At 45.5% G+C, this 15,228-nt stretch overlaps 3 protein-coding genes across 3 annotated transcripts; all 3 read right to left on the minus strand.

Moving 5' to 3' along the window:
* Positions 1 to 2,381: 2,381 nt before the first annotated feature.
* CLAFUR5_03575 (uncharacterized protein) lies at positions 2,382 to 4,408 on the minus strand (the record flags this gene model as incomplete). The annotated part of the gene is made up of 2 exons (XM_047902723.1): positions 2,382 to 4,186; positions 4,261 to 4,408. The coding sequence occupies 2 exons, from the start codon at positions 4,406 to 4,408 to the stop codon at positions 2,382 to 2,384; spliced, it is 1,953 nt and encodes a 650-aa protein (XP_047758524.1).
* Positions 4,409 to 6,134: 1,726 nt separating this feature from the next.
* Positions 6,135 to 6,434, minus strand: CLAFUR5_03576 (uncharacterized protein; the record flags this gene model as incomplete). Its single annotated transcript, XM_047902724.1, has 1 exon — positions 6,135 to 6,434. One exon carries the CDS (start codon positions 6,432 to 6,434, stop codon positions 6,135 to 6,137), a length of 300 nt encoding a protein of 99 aa, XP_047758523.1.
* A 1,162-nt stretch (positions 6,435 to 7,596) lies between these two features.
* Positions 7,597 to 8,409, minus strand: CLAFUR5_03577 (uncharacterized protein; the record flags this gene model as incomplete). The annotated part of the gene is made up of 3 exons (XM_047902725.1): positions 7,597 to 7,904; positions 7,952 to 8,026; positions 8,109 to 8,409. The coding sequence occupies 3 exons, from the start codon at positions 8,407 to 8,409 to the stop codon at positions 7,597 to 7,599; spliced, it is 684 nt and encodes a 227-aa protein (XP_047758522.1).
* Positions 8,410 to 15,228: the final 6,819 nt, after the last annotated feature.

The following is a 15,228-nucleotide window of genomic DNA, read 5'->3' on the forward strand; positions in this document are numbered from 1 at the left end:
CGCGCCTATAGCGATCGACACTATCCGCGATAGAACTTATTACCTCTTAAGTAAAGGCTATCTAGTAGAGAAATAGGGACAAGATAGTATCCTTACTTAGTCTAGACATATTAGGAGCCTTCGACTACGTATTATACCCGCGGCTACTCTATATCCTAAGGTCGAAAGGACTCCCTAAGTAGCTTATTAACTTCGTACGGTCCCACCTCTAAAACCGTAGCACGTCGATCCTAGTCGGTTAGTACAAAAGCCTATTTTAAGTAGTCTATACTAGAATTCGTAAGGCTTAACGCTAGTACCTATCCTGTTCCTCTTCTTTATAGCGAAGCTACTCCTAGCCCTAGAATCCTAGAACACCGCTACGAGCGGCTTCGTAGACGACACGAACATCCTAGCGTAGTCGTCCTCGACTAAGGAGAACTATAGGCTACTAGAAGAGAAGCACAAGATCTACGAGGACTAGGCTAGGAGGCACGGGGCTCGGTTTGCCCTAGAAAAGTACAATCTAATACACTTTACGCGCCGGCTACGGTTCTATAATATATAAGCTTCTATCTAGATATAGGGGTATACGACTAACCCGGCAAATTGGCTTAGAATTCTCGGGCTATAGGTAGACCCGGCGCTACGATAGAGGAAGTACGTATAGGCGATATTACGGAAAGCTAAACAGAATATAGTATTATACTAGAGGCTTACTATATCTACGTAGGGCGCGGACTTCCGGTAGATACGACTCCTATATACGGTAATTATACGGCTAGTCCTTACCTATAGTAGCTAAGTATAGTCCTTAGGCGAGAGGGCCTACCTATTAAAGGGACTCGTCGCGCCGTTAGCGAAGATCTAAAACTAATGCCTAAGGAAGGTCACCGGGGTATATAAGTCGACACTAATAAGAATACTTAAGTACGAGACCGCTATACCGCCGATCGACCTATATATCTAGGGACTACGGATCTCCTACTTAGGCAAGTCGGTATAGTACCTAGTTTAGAAGGTTATCGCTAGTATAGTCGTAAGGGCCCGTGAATTAGTACTAGCGTATAAGGGCATTCGACCCGGAAACGAGCCGAACTACCGGGTAAGGGACGAATAGCTAGTAATATAATAAGAAGGTAAGAAATTGTTTATAGAGTAACTATAGTAAGAGAGGTAGAACAACTAGGGTATAGGGCATAGTAGACGCCCTTAGCTAGCGGGACAACCTAAGGAATAGTTAGCTACGAAATCCGCGGTTAAGTACCCCCGAAGCTTATCTACTACCGCCTTACGAGGGTATAGAGTAGTATAGTAACCTAACTACGAAGCGAACACATCGGCCTCTAGGGGTACCTATTATAGAGGAAGGTTCTAGGATATACAAATACTAGCTACCCCTACGGCTATTGCTCCTAGAACGTACGGTACGTACTCCTCGTCTATCCGAGGTAGTTACTAGGAAGGGGGGAGTAGATAGTAAAGGCGAGGAACTAGACGATTAGGGCACTTCTTAATAACGCTAAGGACCTACGGCGTATTACGAACTAGATACTAGAGAAGGGCTAGCTAGAACAGTACCGTCTAGTAGGAGTAGTATAGGAAGAGAGGGTACGACGTAGCGCGAGAAGACCGGCTAGGAGCGGGGGCTAACGGGGTAGTGACATAGACTACGTACGTTTAGAGGGAAAGCTAATCTAGATAAGGAGAAGTCGGGGGCGGGAAGGGTTTTCACCTATTCGGGTTTCCCTTTGTACATAACAATAGATATATACCTATATAGGCCGAATAGAGTCCTAGAATAGGGGAATAACAAATCTATCTATCTATCTATCTAATTATATAGGAGTTAGCTTATTTACTCTAGCGTATAAGCTAAGGGAGTGTGTCGCGATCCGAGCGTATATATAGGTAATGGCCTATTATTAAAACTTAAGGCTACGTACGCTAAGAATTAAGTAACTAATTAGTTACCTATAGCCTCTCTAAGAGCAATACTTATCTATTCTAGATAGACATATATAATATATAGTCTGCCTTCAAAACACCCTATATAAGCCCGTACAATAACTTCCTACACTTCTAACGTGATACGAGTAGCTTCGTACTATAGCCTGTTTTTAGTTGTTGCACAGAAGTCGCTAACGGTCGTCCGTAATGCACCCCACTGGAGCCGAGAGCGAGCCGAATCGGCATGGCCTAAAGGCTTGTGGATGTACACCCGATCTTCCAGGATGTGCTTGCTGTGTGCTTTCACTTCACGACGCTGTCTATAGCTTTGTTGCTAATACAATGTCCACTATGCATACAATCGCCTCACGGTCGAGCACTGATTCAACGTCATAGTTTTTGATATCAGGACTGAAAATTACTATGCCATCCTGCCTTGGCCATTTGAAAAGTCATACAACACCTGTGGTGGAGCTATGAATTTCCTGAACTTCTGGGTAATGACTGTGGCCCTCTTCTGCCCTGGTTTGGTTGTCGTTGGCCAGCAGTCCTTGTTGAGCTGCAACTTCGGTGGCGCCATCTCTTCCTCTCCACCTGAAGAGGGCACTTTTCAGCGCTCGCTTCACCCTAAGGGGCCAGCTATGAGAGTTGCCAACCTTTGGAGTCAACTTCTCTTCGTTCGGTACAGCCATATACACCGCTCTGCTGAATGGTTGCAGAAGACGGTCCTTACCGAGGGTCAGACATGCGATGAACATAGCACTCATGAGCGCCAGCGCACCCAGAAAGACGATGATCTGCAAGTCTTCCACATCCTTCTCCAAGTCCTCTTGCGTGGCCAAGTCCGTCGTATCGTCTTCATAGTCTGCCGGCGCATCAGCATCTTCGGCTTCTGCAGCAGCAGCCTCATCTTGGGGCATTGCTAGTCCACCTATGTCGACAATGTTGGACGTGCCCAGCGGTGTCCCGTTGCGATCGATCGCAATGACGCAAACATACTGTCTCAAGCGGCTGCTCTTGAGCACATCATAGACTGTTTCGAAGCCCGTCTTAACGACAACAAGGGCGCCATCGATCCCTCTCGGTTCGTCATGATTCTTGGCCTCTTCTGTGTGCTTCAGGTTCTCGTCCTCGTCAGAGCCTACCAGCAACCACGTAGCAATCTCAGTGGCGCCGTTCCAAGACATGTATAGCTTGCTGTCTTCCAAGAGCAGACTTGGCTTAGTGTCCGGGAGGCCAGTCCAGTTGAACTTGAGGTTGCGGTAGCTCTGTACATCACCAGAAGTGAAAGTACTCGCAGGTTGCATGTACATGTCACAGAGGAGCTCTCCGTTGGAAGCAAACTCGGCGACGACACCGTTGAAGCCATAGCCAAGCAGGACATTGCCGTTCGGTAGAGTCTGCACAGATCCTTGCGATGTGCTCAAGATTTTGTTAAAAGGATCAGTGAAGGTCTGGTCCAGCTTGGCAGTCATGTTGTCCAGGTCAATGGCAACCCTGACTCCGCGCGACTGGTCGCTAGCCTGATGGTACCAGTCCGCACGGTTGTCGAACAAGGTGATGTAGTTGTGGCCATCGTACCAGTGCGCGTCGTGTTGACCCACAAATGTCGTGGCTTCGCCTTTGGACAGGTCATGGAACGAGTTGTCTCGGTCGCCAAGCTGCCAGAGCACATTGCCAGATTCGCATTCGATGTAGATTAGTGCGCGCAGGAAGCGTATAGACACGAGGTAATTTCCCAGCCCATCTTTTTCGACACTATTGATGTGGTACACGTCCCATGGATCGTCCTCCACGGCGTCATTCATATCGGTGTAAGACTTCGTTATCGGTATGTGAGTAGATGCTCGCCATTGGAACAGTGCCTCGCCGGTCTCAATGTCGATCTCTTGAAAGACGGAGTCCCAGATCCAGCCCGAGGTCCGCGCTTTTGCCTTGCCTGAGATGTCCACTGCAATGGCTTGGTAAATGCTGATCAGTGCTGTGTTATCTTTGGTGATCGTAAATGCATGCAGGTCTGCGCCGAGACCGTTGGCTGCTTTGATGCGAAACTGCTCGTTGTAGTGCTGGTCGAGCATGTAGTACTCGCCAACACCATGACCCCCTACTGCATCGTTACCAGCCCAGAATGTCAAGTATTGGTTGCCCTTGAACTCTTGAACCTGTAGATTATAGACTTGGCCATAGCTATTCGTTGATGCCCAGATCGCTCGACCGTGAATGTCCAGTATCATCGGTGTCGGTTCGGCCACGGCGCCTCGTGGCGCGACAAAGAGGTATGCGCCGTCGTCGAGTTCGAAAATGGTTTCATGAAGTTGACAACAGGTACACTGGTAACCTCAGGGTTCGAGACGAAGTCTTGCGTGACATACTTTCCATATGCGCCAGTGTTGTAATTCGAATTAGTGTAGAATGGCGTCTTGTCAGCCAGACACAACAATATGACATAAAGGAATGATACAAGGACTGTCAGATACATCGTGGAACAGAGGAGAGTTTGATAGGCGAGAGCCTGACGGCACTCATGAGGATATGTATAGCCATCATAGCAGCCACGAAGCATTGGAAGAATGTCTCGACATACGTACGCGCTCCCCACAATGGACAGGTCAAGATCGACATGGGTGGCAGAGAGCGCGAGACAGTGATATGTGTAGTCGCGTGTTCCTGATTTGCATCCGTTATGCGCCTTGGCAGATATGAGTATGCAGGAATGCTAGGCGCCGCGAGGACTCGTTCAGGCAGCGACTCAGGAAGCATTGTCGTCTACTCTGGATCCAGTGGCGTGCAAAGCGTTTCGGCACATAGTATAATCCATGCCCTCTGCCGGAAGTCGTAGGCCTGGGTACGTGTATTCGTGGGCATTGAGCGTCGACGTTCACTGTTCGGTTTTCTGCTCTCCACTGGGCCGAAGCGCAATGGCCACTACATACGCATCCTGTCCTCCCGATATCTGGCCGGCACGCTCGCTTCATTTCAATAATGAATGCTGCCAAATCTCCTCGGAATGCTCATACCTGAGCAGTGCGAGGCGTGGAATCGTGTGTTTCGTGGATCGCGAATAGCCATCTCTTGATCGAAGAGCCCGAGGGACATGTATGTTTCAGGACCGAACCGTGTCCTCTTCATTCAGTGCATACGCCTACCACGCGTGCTATGCTCGCAGCAATTGTGTCAACCAAGGGCCGATTCAAGACGATGTTGTCGCCATTGCAGAGAAAAGAGACCACCGGTGGTGAGGTTGTCGAAGAGGACGGCAGGGATCGGCAAGGCGCCATCGCCGGAAGGTTTCATGGCTAGAACTATCTCCTCTAGAACGCTAGCATAAACACCTGGTGCACTCGGCTTTCCCGGTCCGCTGAACCGCGAGTTTTCTAAAAAAATTCAGTATAGCTAGATACGAGAATACAAATTTCTAGAAATATAGAACTAATGGTTATAGATCTATCGATAATTTGAGTTTCGTAATATTAAATACATTATAGTAGGAGTTATAGCTATATATACAAAAGTTTGTCGTAAATTATCGACGTCGATAAGCGCTAAGACTTTGCTATTCTTTGCTCTCGGGAAAATAGACTCTTAGTATATAGCGTTTTAAGGCACGTATTCGATAACGTATATATAGGCGAGCATTTTAGTATATATATTACTACATATAAGCGCTTCGTTATTGCCTAATATACTGTTTTGTTTAAAACGTCGCGGTTTAACGCGACGATCGAGGAAGCCGAGTGCACTAGGTGTTTATGCTAGCGTTCTACCACGAGTCCACGACTCTTTCCTTCTCCAATACTCCAACCACATCTAAGGTTACCTGTCACCCGTTCTCTCGGCCACTTCACCTCGATCCTTACAACGCCTTCGTTGCTCTCTGGACGCTGTGCTTGGTTGCTCGACCTGTCCACCTCGCCCACCGCTTTCCGACTTTGGCCTCTGTCGCTTCATCGTTTCACCTGGTTTGCCTCACTCTGGCCATATAATCATATTGAGCTCATCGTATGACTTCGCTTCTTGATCCACCGGCGCTCATTCTTCCATGCAACGTCGCTTCTGTCTGGACCCGCCTTTCATTCCTCAGTCCTGGCCTGGTATGCCACGCGCTGCTCTCTCACGCGTCGGTTGTGAGGTTGCCGGTCGCATCATGCTCTCATCGCGCTTGCTCGCAAACACCACAATGTGTCCCATCATGAGCGAAGTCCTGATCAGTACGAGGACACACTGGAAATTGCCATTGGTTTTGGCTGAGGCTGGTATCCTGTCAGATGTCCATACTTGCGCTGCAAGTCCTCCTGATTCCGGATCCGCACGATGCGCATATACTGCGCCTGTGTGTAGCCATCCGCGCCGATATTATCAGGCCTTTCTGGGTCAGACTCGCTGGTGAAGTGCCTGCCGACGGCCCAGATACATAATATCAGTCCGCCGGCGCCAACGAGACAGAGCACGATAATAGCCTCATATGGCATCAACGGCCCATTGTTGTTGTCGTCCTTTCCCGCCATCCTTGACGTTGTTGATCAGCGTAAATTGCAGATAACGCAGAGGAGTGATCAGTAAGTGAAATCGCGCGCTGGAGCCTCGTACACTGAGTGAGCTGGCAGTTGGTGGGGTGGCGAACACGTAACTTGAATCCTTTATACCAGAGCTTGCAGGCTTGTCGCACGCGTGAAGTACTTGAGTATCGAAGCACGAGACCGCCTGAAAGAAGGAACGACAGTCGCTTACGATCGATACTCCGGCTCCTGGCGGCCTCAGCATCACGAATCAACATCAAGCTACTCTGGGCTCTACGTGGCTATGCTGACGGACTGGACATCATGATAGGAGACAACAAGGAATCTCTGTTGCAGATATCGATTCCATGGTGTGAGTAAGAGGCGTACACCGTACACGCAAGCTCCCAGGCTCCAAGCTCCAAGCTCCAAGCTTCTAACCCCATGCCTCGGATCTTGATGTGCTCCCTATGCCGCAGAAAGTTTATCGAGCTCCAGGATAAATATACCACCTACATGGATGATCCATTGTACAGTCCTGGGCATAGTTTTGACAACCCCTGTTCTTCCACCTTTCCTCATTAGGAAGGATATATCCACTGCTTGGCGTAGCTCACCACCTGGTGTGTCCTCCATTGTTGGCTATTACTGCCTCGCAGCGTTCTCGCATACTCTTGCATATACGTTGTATGTCCTCAGGTGTGAGCTTGGCCCATTCTTGATAGTGAGATTGAAGGTAGCAACACCTTCTGAGATGGACATGGATAGCCGGAAGTGGTTAGCGTAAATACAGGGGTTGTAAAAACTATGCCCAGGACTGTATATGGTAACGTGGGCTTCACGACTACGACTTGACCTCAGACTTAGCTCTTGCACAGTTTATGCAACGTCGACCACGGACATTGCCAAGGATGCCGTCTGGGTGTGATGCGAGTACCGCCAAGGTCCCGCGGGTTGACCTCACGGCAGTGCAATGTAGGCTTGTGAGGGACAAATGACACACAGAACGCAGCGAGGACTTCGCTCAAAGAAAGAAAGAGCATCTCAGTCAGTATATGCTTATTGAGCCCAGCTCTGGAAGGTCTTGCTGACTATTGCAGTGACTTCATACATGTCCATTCCTAATATACGCACGCCTAACAGGCAGTATCTCAAGCACACCGAGGCCAGCTCAAGTATACGTGTGTGACTCGATCGAGATGGTGTCAATGGTCCAAGTCTTGCCCCCATCAGCCGTCACGAGCTCGCCGGTCGCGCCGGTGGTACCCTTCGTGTCTCCGAACCCCGGATCTGCTTTGTCTAGCACAAGCTTGGTGTCAACGTACTTGTGTGCTGGGGCTTTTCCGCAGGCCGCTTTCTGGCACTCGACGGCCGTACCCCAACCTTGTGCTTTCCCGCTGTCCGTCGAGAGGCTGGAAACGACTTTACCATCGACCAAGATATCCTGATCATACTTGAAAGTTCCATCATTGTACTTGTCTGGGAGCCGTTAGTGACATATTCTTGGGCTGGATGGCATGACTTACAGGAGAAGGTCACAGAGGAGCCTGGATCAGCAGACACCGCTTTCCCCATCTGCTGGTCACTCTCAAGAGTACTGGCTGGTGGAAAGGTCAGTACACGTTTCAATACTATGGAACGGCACGTCGTAAGAGGGGAAGACTGCACAGACTCCTTACGTACCAACGATACACCACTTTCCCTTGACCTTTGGACAACCTGCGCTACCGTCTAAAACGGAGATGGCAAGACCCTGCACCAGGTGCCCTCCCGATGTGCCCATACCTGGCCATAGGGCAAGGTTGCCAGTCTGCGGTGAGTTTAATTCAGGCAGCTCGAGCGTCGTGACCGCTTCACGAATGAAGTTATTGTCGGCGACAGGGCCGATCGCTAGCGCACTGGAGAATTGGTATCCATAGTCTCGGCGAACAACGCCAGCAGTGACCAAAGCGGAGGCGGAGAGGACAACGGCAAAGTGCTTCATGTCTGCAATAGTTGTAGTTAAAGAACTGGACAACGAAAAGAATGTCTGGTCACTAGGTGTCGTGCGCGGAACTGGAGGTTGAGATCTTAAGCATACGGGCGACCTTTACCACAGGGGTCTACCTAGTTATGGGTCTTGTTTGAACCGTGGTAATACGGTTTCAAAACCGTAGGGAGCAGTTCGAGGTGTGAACCCGCAAACTATAGGTTTCGTCAAACTACGTTTGTCGTTACGAGCGGTTCTTTTACGTTTATACGTCTCTATATTGTTCTAGTAGTACTAATATAGGATTAGTTGTTATATCGAGTAGTATAATCTCTATTATACGGCGTAATTCACGGTTTAGTATTACGGAAGGGTTTAGGTAGGACTTTATAGCCCGGTCTCCAAAGCTCTAGATACCTTAGGTATGATTATCGGCTACCTACTATCACGTTATTTATATAGAAAGTTATTATACGGGCTTATATAGGGTGTTTCAAAAGCAGGTTATATATTATATATATCTATCTAGAATAGATAAGTATTACTCTTAAAGAGCCTAACGTGCTTTACTACCGAGCGGGCCACTTTTACTAAGAACTGTACCACTTCTATAGATATAGCTATATAACCACTATTATAGCGTATATTGTCTTTAAACGAGGCCAAACTGACCTTAGCTATCTAGGCCACGAAATGCGACGCGATAATTACGAATCGACTTGCTATAAAGGTATACGATATATCTCGAACTATACTAGGGTATCGATTGAATAGACGACCTCCTTAGGGTGACTACGAGCCCAATTCGAAGAAGCTTATAGAGCTAGAAGAGAGGGTGATACTTGAGTATATACTCGAGCTAAATCTTAGAGGTTTCCCGCTATTAAAGGCTAGTATATAAGTAATAGCCGATTTATTACTATAAGAGAAGGGTCTTAAGCCCGCTAGTCTTAATTAGACAGACAGGTTTATTAGGCGGTATCGTGAGCTAAAGGTTCGTATAATACGTAGATACGATCGTTAGCGAGCCCTAATAGAAGATCTAGACGTTATCGAGAAGTACTTCTTACTTATACGTAATATAAAGGAGAAGTATAGCATCCTTAACTAGGACACCTATAACTTCGACGAGATAAGGTTCATAAAAGGTATTATTACGTCTTAGAGCGTCGTTACGGATTCAAAAAGGCGTAGTAGAAAGAGGAAGGTCGTTTAATAGGGCAATAGAGAATAGGTAATAGTAATTAAGACTATCTATATAGACGGAATAGCGCTCCTACCCTACGTTATTCTTATAGGTAAACAGTATATTAGTACCTAGTACTAAGACGGGAACTTAGGTCTAGACTAGACAGTCGGGCTAATAGAGAACGGCTAGACTAATAATAAGTTTAGTATACGGTAGCTAGAGTATTTCTAGAAGTATACTATAGCTCGTATAACTAGGGTATAGAGACTACTTATTATCGATAGCTACGAGAGCTATAACTCGAAGGCATTCTAGAATCTATATAAGGAATATAAGATCTTAGCCCTATATATACTATCGCACGCCTCGTACTTACTCTAGCTATTAGATATAGGTTGCTATTCGCTTTTAAAGAAGGTATACGGTGCTTAGCTCTCGGTCTTAGTACGCTAGCGTATTACTTATATCGATAAAGTAGAGTTCCTACGCGCCTTCCGGATAGCCTATAACGCTATATTTAGACAGGAGAACATCCTATCGAGCTTCAGAGGCGCTAGTTTAGATCTATTTAATCTATAGGTAGTAATAGACAAGCTTAGTATTAAGCTACGTACGCTAACCCCTCTAGCTCCGGACTCTACCCCTTAGTTGTCGAAGACACTACGAACTACAAAAGAATTCGACTCTTAATCGATACTAGTAACAAACAAAATGCGTGCCCGGGCAGGTTTATCGCTAAACTCGTTATAGGAAGGGGTGTATTAGCTTATAAAAGGGAGTAGAGAGATAGCGTATTAGATAGCTCTTATATAAAGCGAGATTAGTAAGCTACGTAAGTCTAACGAGGCCCTTATATAGTAGAAAGCACGAAAGCGCAAGTACATTTAGTCTAGAGGGTCTCTAACCTTCGATAAGGTGTCGTAATTAATACCTCTAGAGGATACTAGGAGGTAGGAAGTGAGTAGAGAGTCGCTAGATAGTATTTAGCTAGTACTAAGGCTACGACGCTATAAGCGATATAGCGAGTCGGGGTATAACGTACGTATCTATTAAGTAGACTTACTAGATAGCGAAGAATCTAAAGAGGAATTGTCCTCCTAGTAACGATTCTATAGGATATCGTCGTATTAAGATACCGTCGTAATTAAAGTAGAAGTAGTATAGTTCTTAGTAGAAGTAGCCCACTCGGTAGTATAGCCCGCTCGGTAGTAAAGTACGTTATAGGTATTACGTTATTTATATAGATAGATAGAATAAGGTTAATATATTCTACGGATCGGATTCCTAATTTATTAATAAGGACTATCTATTCGATACCCCTTATTAAGACGAGTAATCTACTTAAGTAGTAGCGACCCGCCTATACTAGCGGCGGCGTAATCGTAGTATAAAGGACCCTAAAACTAAGGTTCCGTTTCCCTAACGGTAGACCCTAGAGTTACGGAGCTACGGAGGACAACTACCTAATTAGGAAGCGCGACCTCACCCCGAATAGTAGCGGAGGATAGGAACTAACGAGAGCTATAGCCTTACGAATATTTAGTACTAAGAGCTTAGCCGAGGAACAAACTAAGGAAAAACCTAGGACATAAGCTAAGGCCTACTATATAGAAAGTAGAGACTAACGATAAATAATATAGCGTAGACGACCCTATTACGGAGGCGGGAAACTTACTAGGGGATAATAAATACCTAGCCCGGGTATATAAGAACACTATAGTATAGCTACTAGGAGCGCTAAAAGCGCTATTATACTAAATCCCAAAGACAATCTAATAAGTAATATAGAAGGTAGCCTAGAGACTAACTATATAGGCAATAGTAGTAGTAGGTAAGAATTAACTCTCTATAAAGGTAAGTAATACGGTACGCCTATATATTACTAATCCGGCGGAGAAACAAGAGATCGTAGCTCTAATAAGTAAAGAGATTGTCGATAGAATCGGCTAAAAGGAGGTAGTTAGAGCAAAGGTAGAGGCAATAGGCGTAGTAAGACTCTTTACCGTATAAGAGTCTAATAGATAAAAACTAGAGACCTATAAGGAGTAGACTACTAAAGTCGCGAAGTCGGCGCGAGTCTCCTACTAATAGTATACCTTCATCGCCTACGGGGTCCCTAGGACATTTAAGGTCGAAGACCTTCCCTAACTCTAAGTATAGAACTAGAACATATCCCTAGGAGTACGACTAACGAAGGCGGTATAGTTATATAAGATAGTAGACCGAGAGAAGACGTATTTATCGCTTATTATCTAGGTAGAGACAGCGGAATTAGCTAACTAGATACTAGATAATAGGCTATTCTAGAACTACGAGAGAATAGATACGGAGATCTATTAGAGTAGCTATAGGGTACTATAATGCTTCTAATACTAATAGTACGGTTATATAGCCCTGAAATATAGGGAGAAGACCCTAAGGTACCCTTACTACGTAGGCCTATACTACGGAAGGGAATGCCTAAAAAAGGAGAGTAGGTATATATACTACGGTAGAAGATACCTAGCGTATTTAAACTAATACCTAGCTAGAATAGTAGTATAAGAACGAGCGAGATAAGTAAGGATCTCTTTACTAGCTAGGTACCCCTAAGAATAGTAGAAGGGACCTACCGTATATAAGGGCTTCGAGTCGAGTAAGAGGAAGAGGGTAGAAGAGTTAAATAAGGGAACCTAACCTTAAACGTATCTACCTCCTAGTAGGCCTAGACACCTTAACCGGGCAACTAATAAACTAGGCTAAACGTAAATCTTTAGGACGCCCTAGCGGTCCTAGGGCTAGCCGGTTAGCGGGATATAGGCTTAGGAGATATAGTAGGTTAGTATAGAAATAGACCTTACGGATAACGAATAATACTATAGGACGACATTACTATCGTATAGTATAACGTAAACAAAAGTAGGGACAAAGTCTAGCGCTACTTTCTATAAGAGCTAGACCCGCTACGGTATTACGTTATTACGGTATAGGAACTATAGATCAACCCCTACGTAGGACTCCTAGCTACTTATAATGACCGGAGATACTATACCGTAATCGCGGGCAAACGAGGCGTTATCCCGAGGATATATATATATATATATATAAGTAAGACTATAGACCTTAAGTCGTAGAAGGTTATACTACCGTAGTAGGGTAACCTAGGAGACATAATATTAATCTAGATCGATATGATATAAGGCTCTATCTAGATCTATAACGTCTATAACCCGCTACTATAGGGTCGAACGAGTAGGGAACGAGAAACCCTCGCCTACCTAGAGCGGACCCTAAGCTAAGATACGAAGTAAGTACTCCTTACCGACTTTAACCTCTACTACCTATAGTAGGGACTCGACTTTACTCCCCCGTACGCGGAAGCTACTAGATATAACCGTACGCTACGGAATAGCCTTAGTAACCCTAAAGGGAATAGAGACGTAGAAGGCCCGTATAAGTATAAGTATAATCGACCTATACTTTCTATTACAAGAACTTCAAAAGAGACTAGTCTAATACCGACCGAACTACGCGCTAGAGGCCTTCTTAGACTATATCCCTATTTAAACTACGCTAGGGGTAAAGGCGATAGAGGAGCTAGTAAGCGAACTACGCCGTAACTAGAAGAAGGTACGCTAGGACGATATAAGAGGCTTCCTAATAGCGAACCTACTATAGTATAGAGAACTCGAGACGACAGCTTAGCTATATCAAGTAGCGGAACAGATTACCTCGGTTATATAGTAAGTAGCGTAACAATATACGCCGTTACTCCGGCCCTTAACGTAGTAGAAGGCCTTCTAGACCCCTAAATACTCTACGAAGGTAAAGGAGGCTAGAAGGGCAAGGCGATAGTAGACGGAGGAACATACCTAAGAGACGTAGGAGCAATACTGTCGCGCGATATAAGAGAAGAAGGCATAGATAAGACGCGATAAGCTATAGGACTAGAGAGCGACGATCGGGCTCGTTATAGAAAACCCGGAATAGATATAGAGACTAGCTAAATAGGTACGACTACCTAAAGAGTAACGAACCCCTTACTTCCCTCTAATCGTAGACCGCGAAGGGATTGCCTAGACTACGCCTAGGGGCAAGGCAAAAGTATAAGCCGACTATTTCTTTTCGACGTAAGTAGAGGCAGACCTTACGGATATCGACCCGAGTATATACCCGGAACCCCTAGATATAGATTAGGCAGTTAGCTCTAATATAGTAATAGGAGTTATAAGTAAGCTAAAAGAACGAAAAGCCCTAGGCCTAGATAGGATACTAAACCTACTACTAAAAGAGTATAGAGAAGAGATAGCGCCGAGCCTTATAAACCTATTTACCGCGTACCTACGGCTAGGGTATTACCCGAAGCCGTATAGAGAGTCTATAACAGTAGTACTACGTTAGCTATAGAAGGATAACTATACTTAGCTTAAATCGTATAGGCTAATTGTACTTCTAAATACGATAGGGAAGGTCCTAGAGAAGATAGTAGCCTAGAGACTTACGTAGCTAGCCGAGGATAACTACGTACTCCTAGTAATATAGAAAGGGGGAAGAAGCTAGCGATCGATACTAATAGTAATAGAGCTAATTATAGAGCAAATTCAGACCCTCTAGCACTACGGTAGGAACCGAGCGGCGTCCTTACTATCTCTCGACATCGTAGGGGCCTTTAATAACGTCTTATACTAAAGGCTAATATATATCCTATAACAGAAAGGCATCCCCTAGTAGGTAACGAAGTTCGTCTACTCCTTTCTCTAGGAACGGACGATATACCTAGTCCTAGGGAGGTATACGTCCGACCCGGTAAAGGTAGAGGCTAGAATACCTTAGGGATCTACTCTCTCCCCTATCCTATTTCTAATATTTATGTCTGATCTAATCCCCCTACTCACCTCTCCGTAAATCTTAGTATCGGGATTCGTAGACGATATAAACATTCTAGCCTAGTTAGACTCGATAAAGGAGAACTGTCGCCTCCTTAAAGATAGGTATAAGAAATACGAGGAGTAGGTAAAGAAGTATAGTGCCTAGTTCGCCCCTAAAAAGTACTAACTTATACACCTTAGTAAAGCGAGAACATACTATAATATAAAGGCGGCGGTAAGAATCTAAGGCTACGAGACTAAGCTATTAGCGGAGCTACGAGTACTAGGGATCTAGCTCGACCCGAAGCTAAGCTAGAACGTATAGATTAAGAAAGCCTAGAGTCGAGCGTAAGTTAACAAAGCCTCGATAAAGAGGCTTACGGCGTCTATATAGGGAGTAATATTCGATAAGGCAAGAGTAATATATAAGGCGATCGTTAGACTAGCTATACTATACGGGGCATAGATTTAGGGAACAGGAGGCGTAGGTAAGCCGATCCTAAAACGGATAGAGTAACCTACGTAGGATACTAGGCGTATATAAGACAACGTTAATAAGTACGGTAGAAATAGAGACGGGAACACTACTAATCGGCTAATATATCCGGGGAATAAGAATTTAACACGCGGTAAAGACGATAGATTACCTAGTATAAACTACAATCTAGGAGGTAAAGAATAAGATAGAAAGCCGCTACCGGAGAGGGGCCGGCTATAGGATAAGCTAAAAAGAGGATGACCTTACTACCTTTACGGCCGTATAGACAAGTACCGAATAGCTAGTACGAAAAGAGAAGG

Source organism: Fulvia fulva, chromosome 2 (genome assembly GCF_020509005.1).
Source record: "Fulvia fulva chromosome 2, complete sequence".
Classification (NCBI taxonomy): domain Eukaryota; kingdom Fungi; phylum Ascomycota; class Dothideomycetes; order Mycosphaerellales; family Mycosphaerellaceae; genus Fulvia; species Fulvia fulva.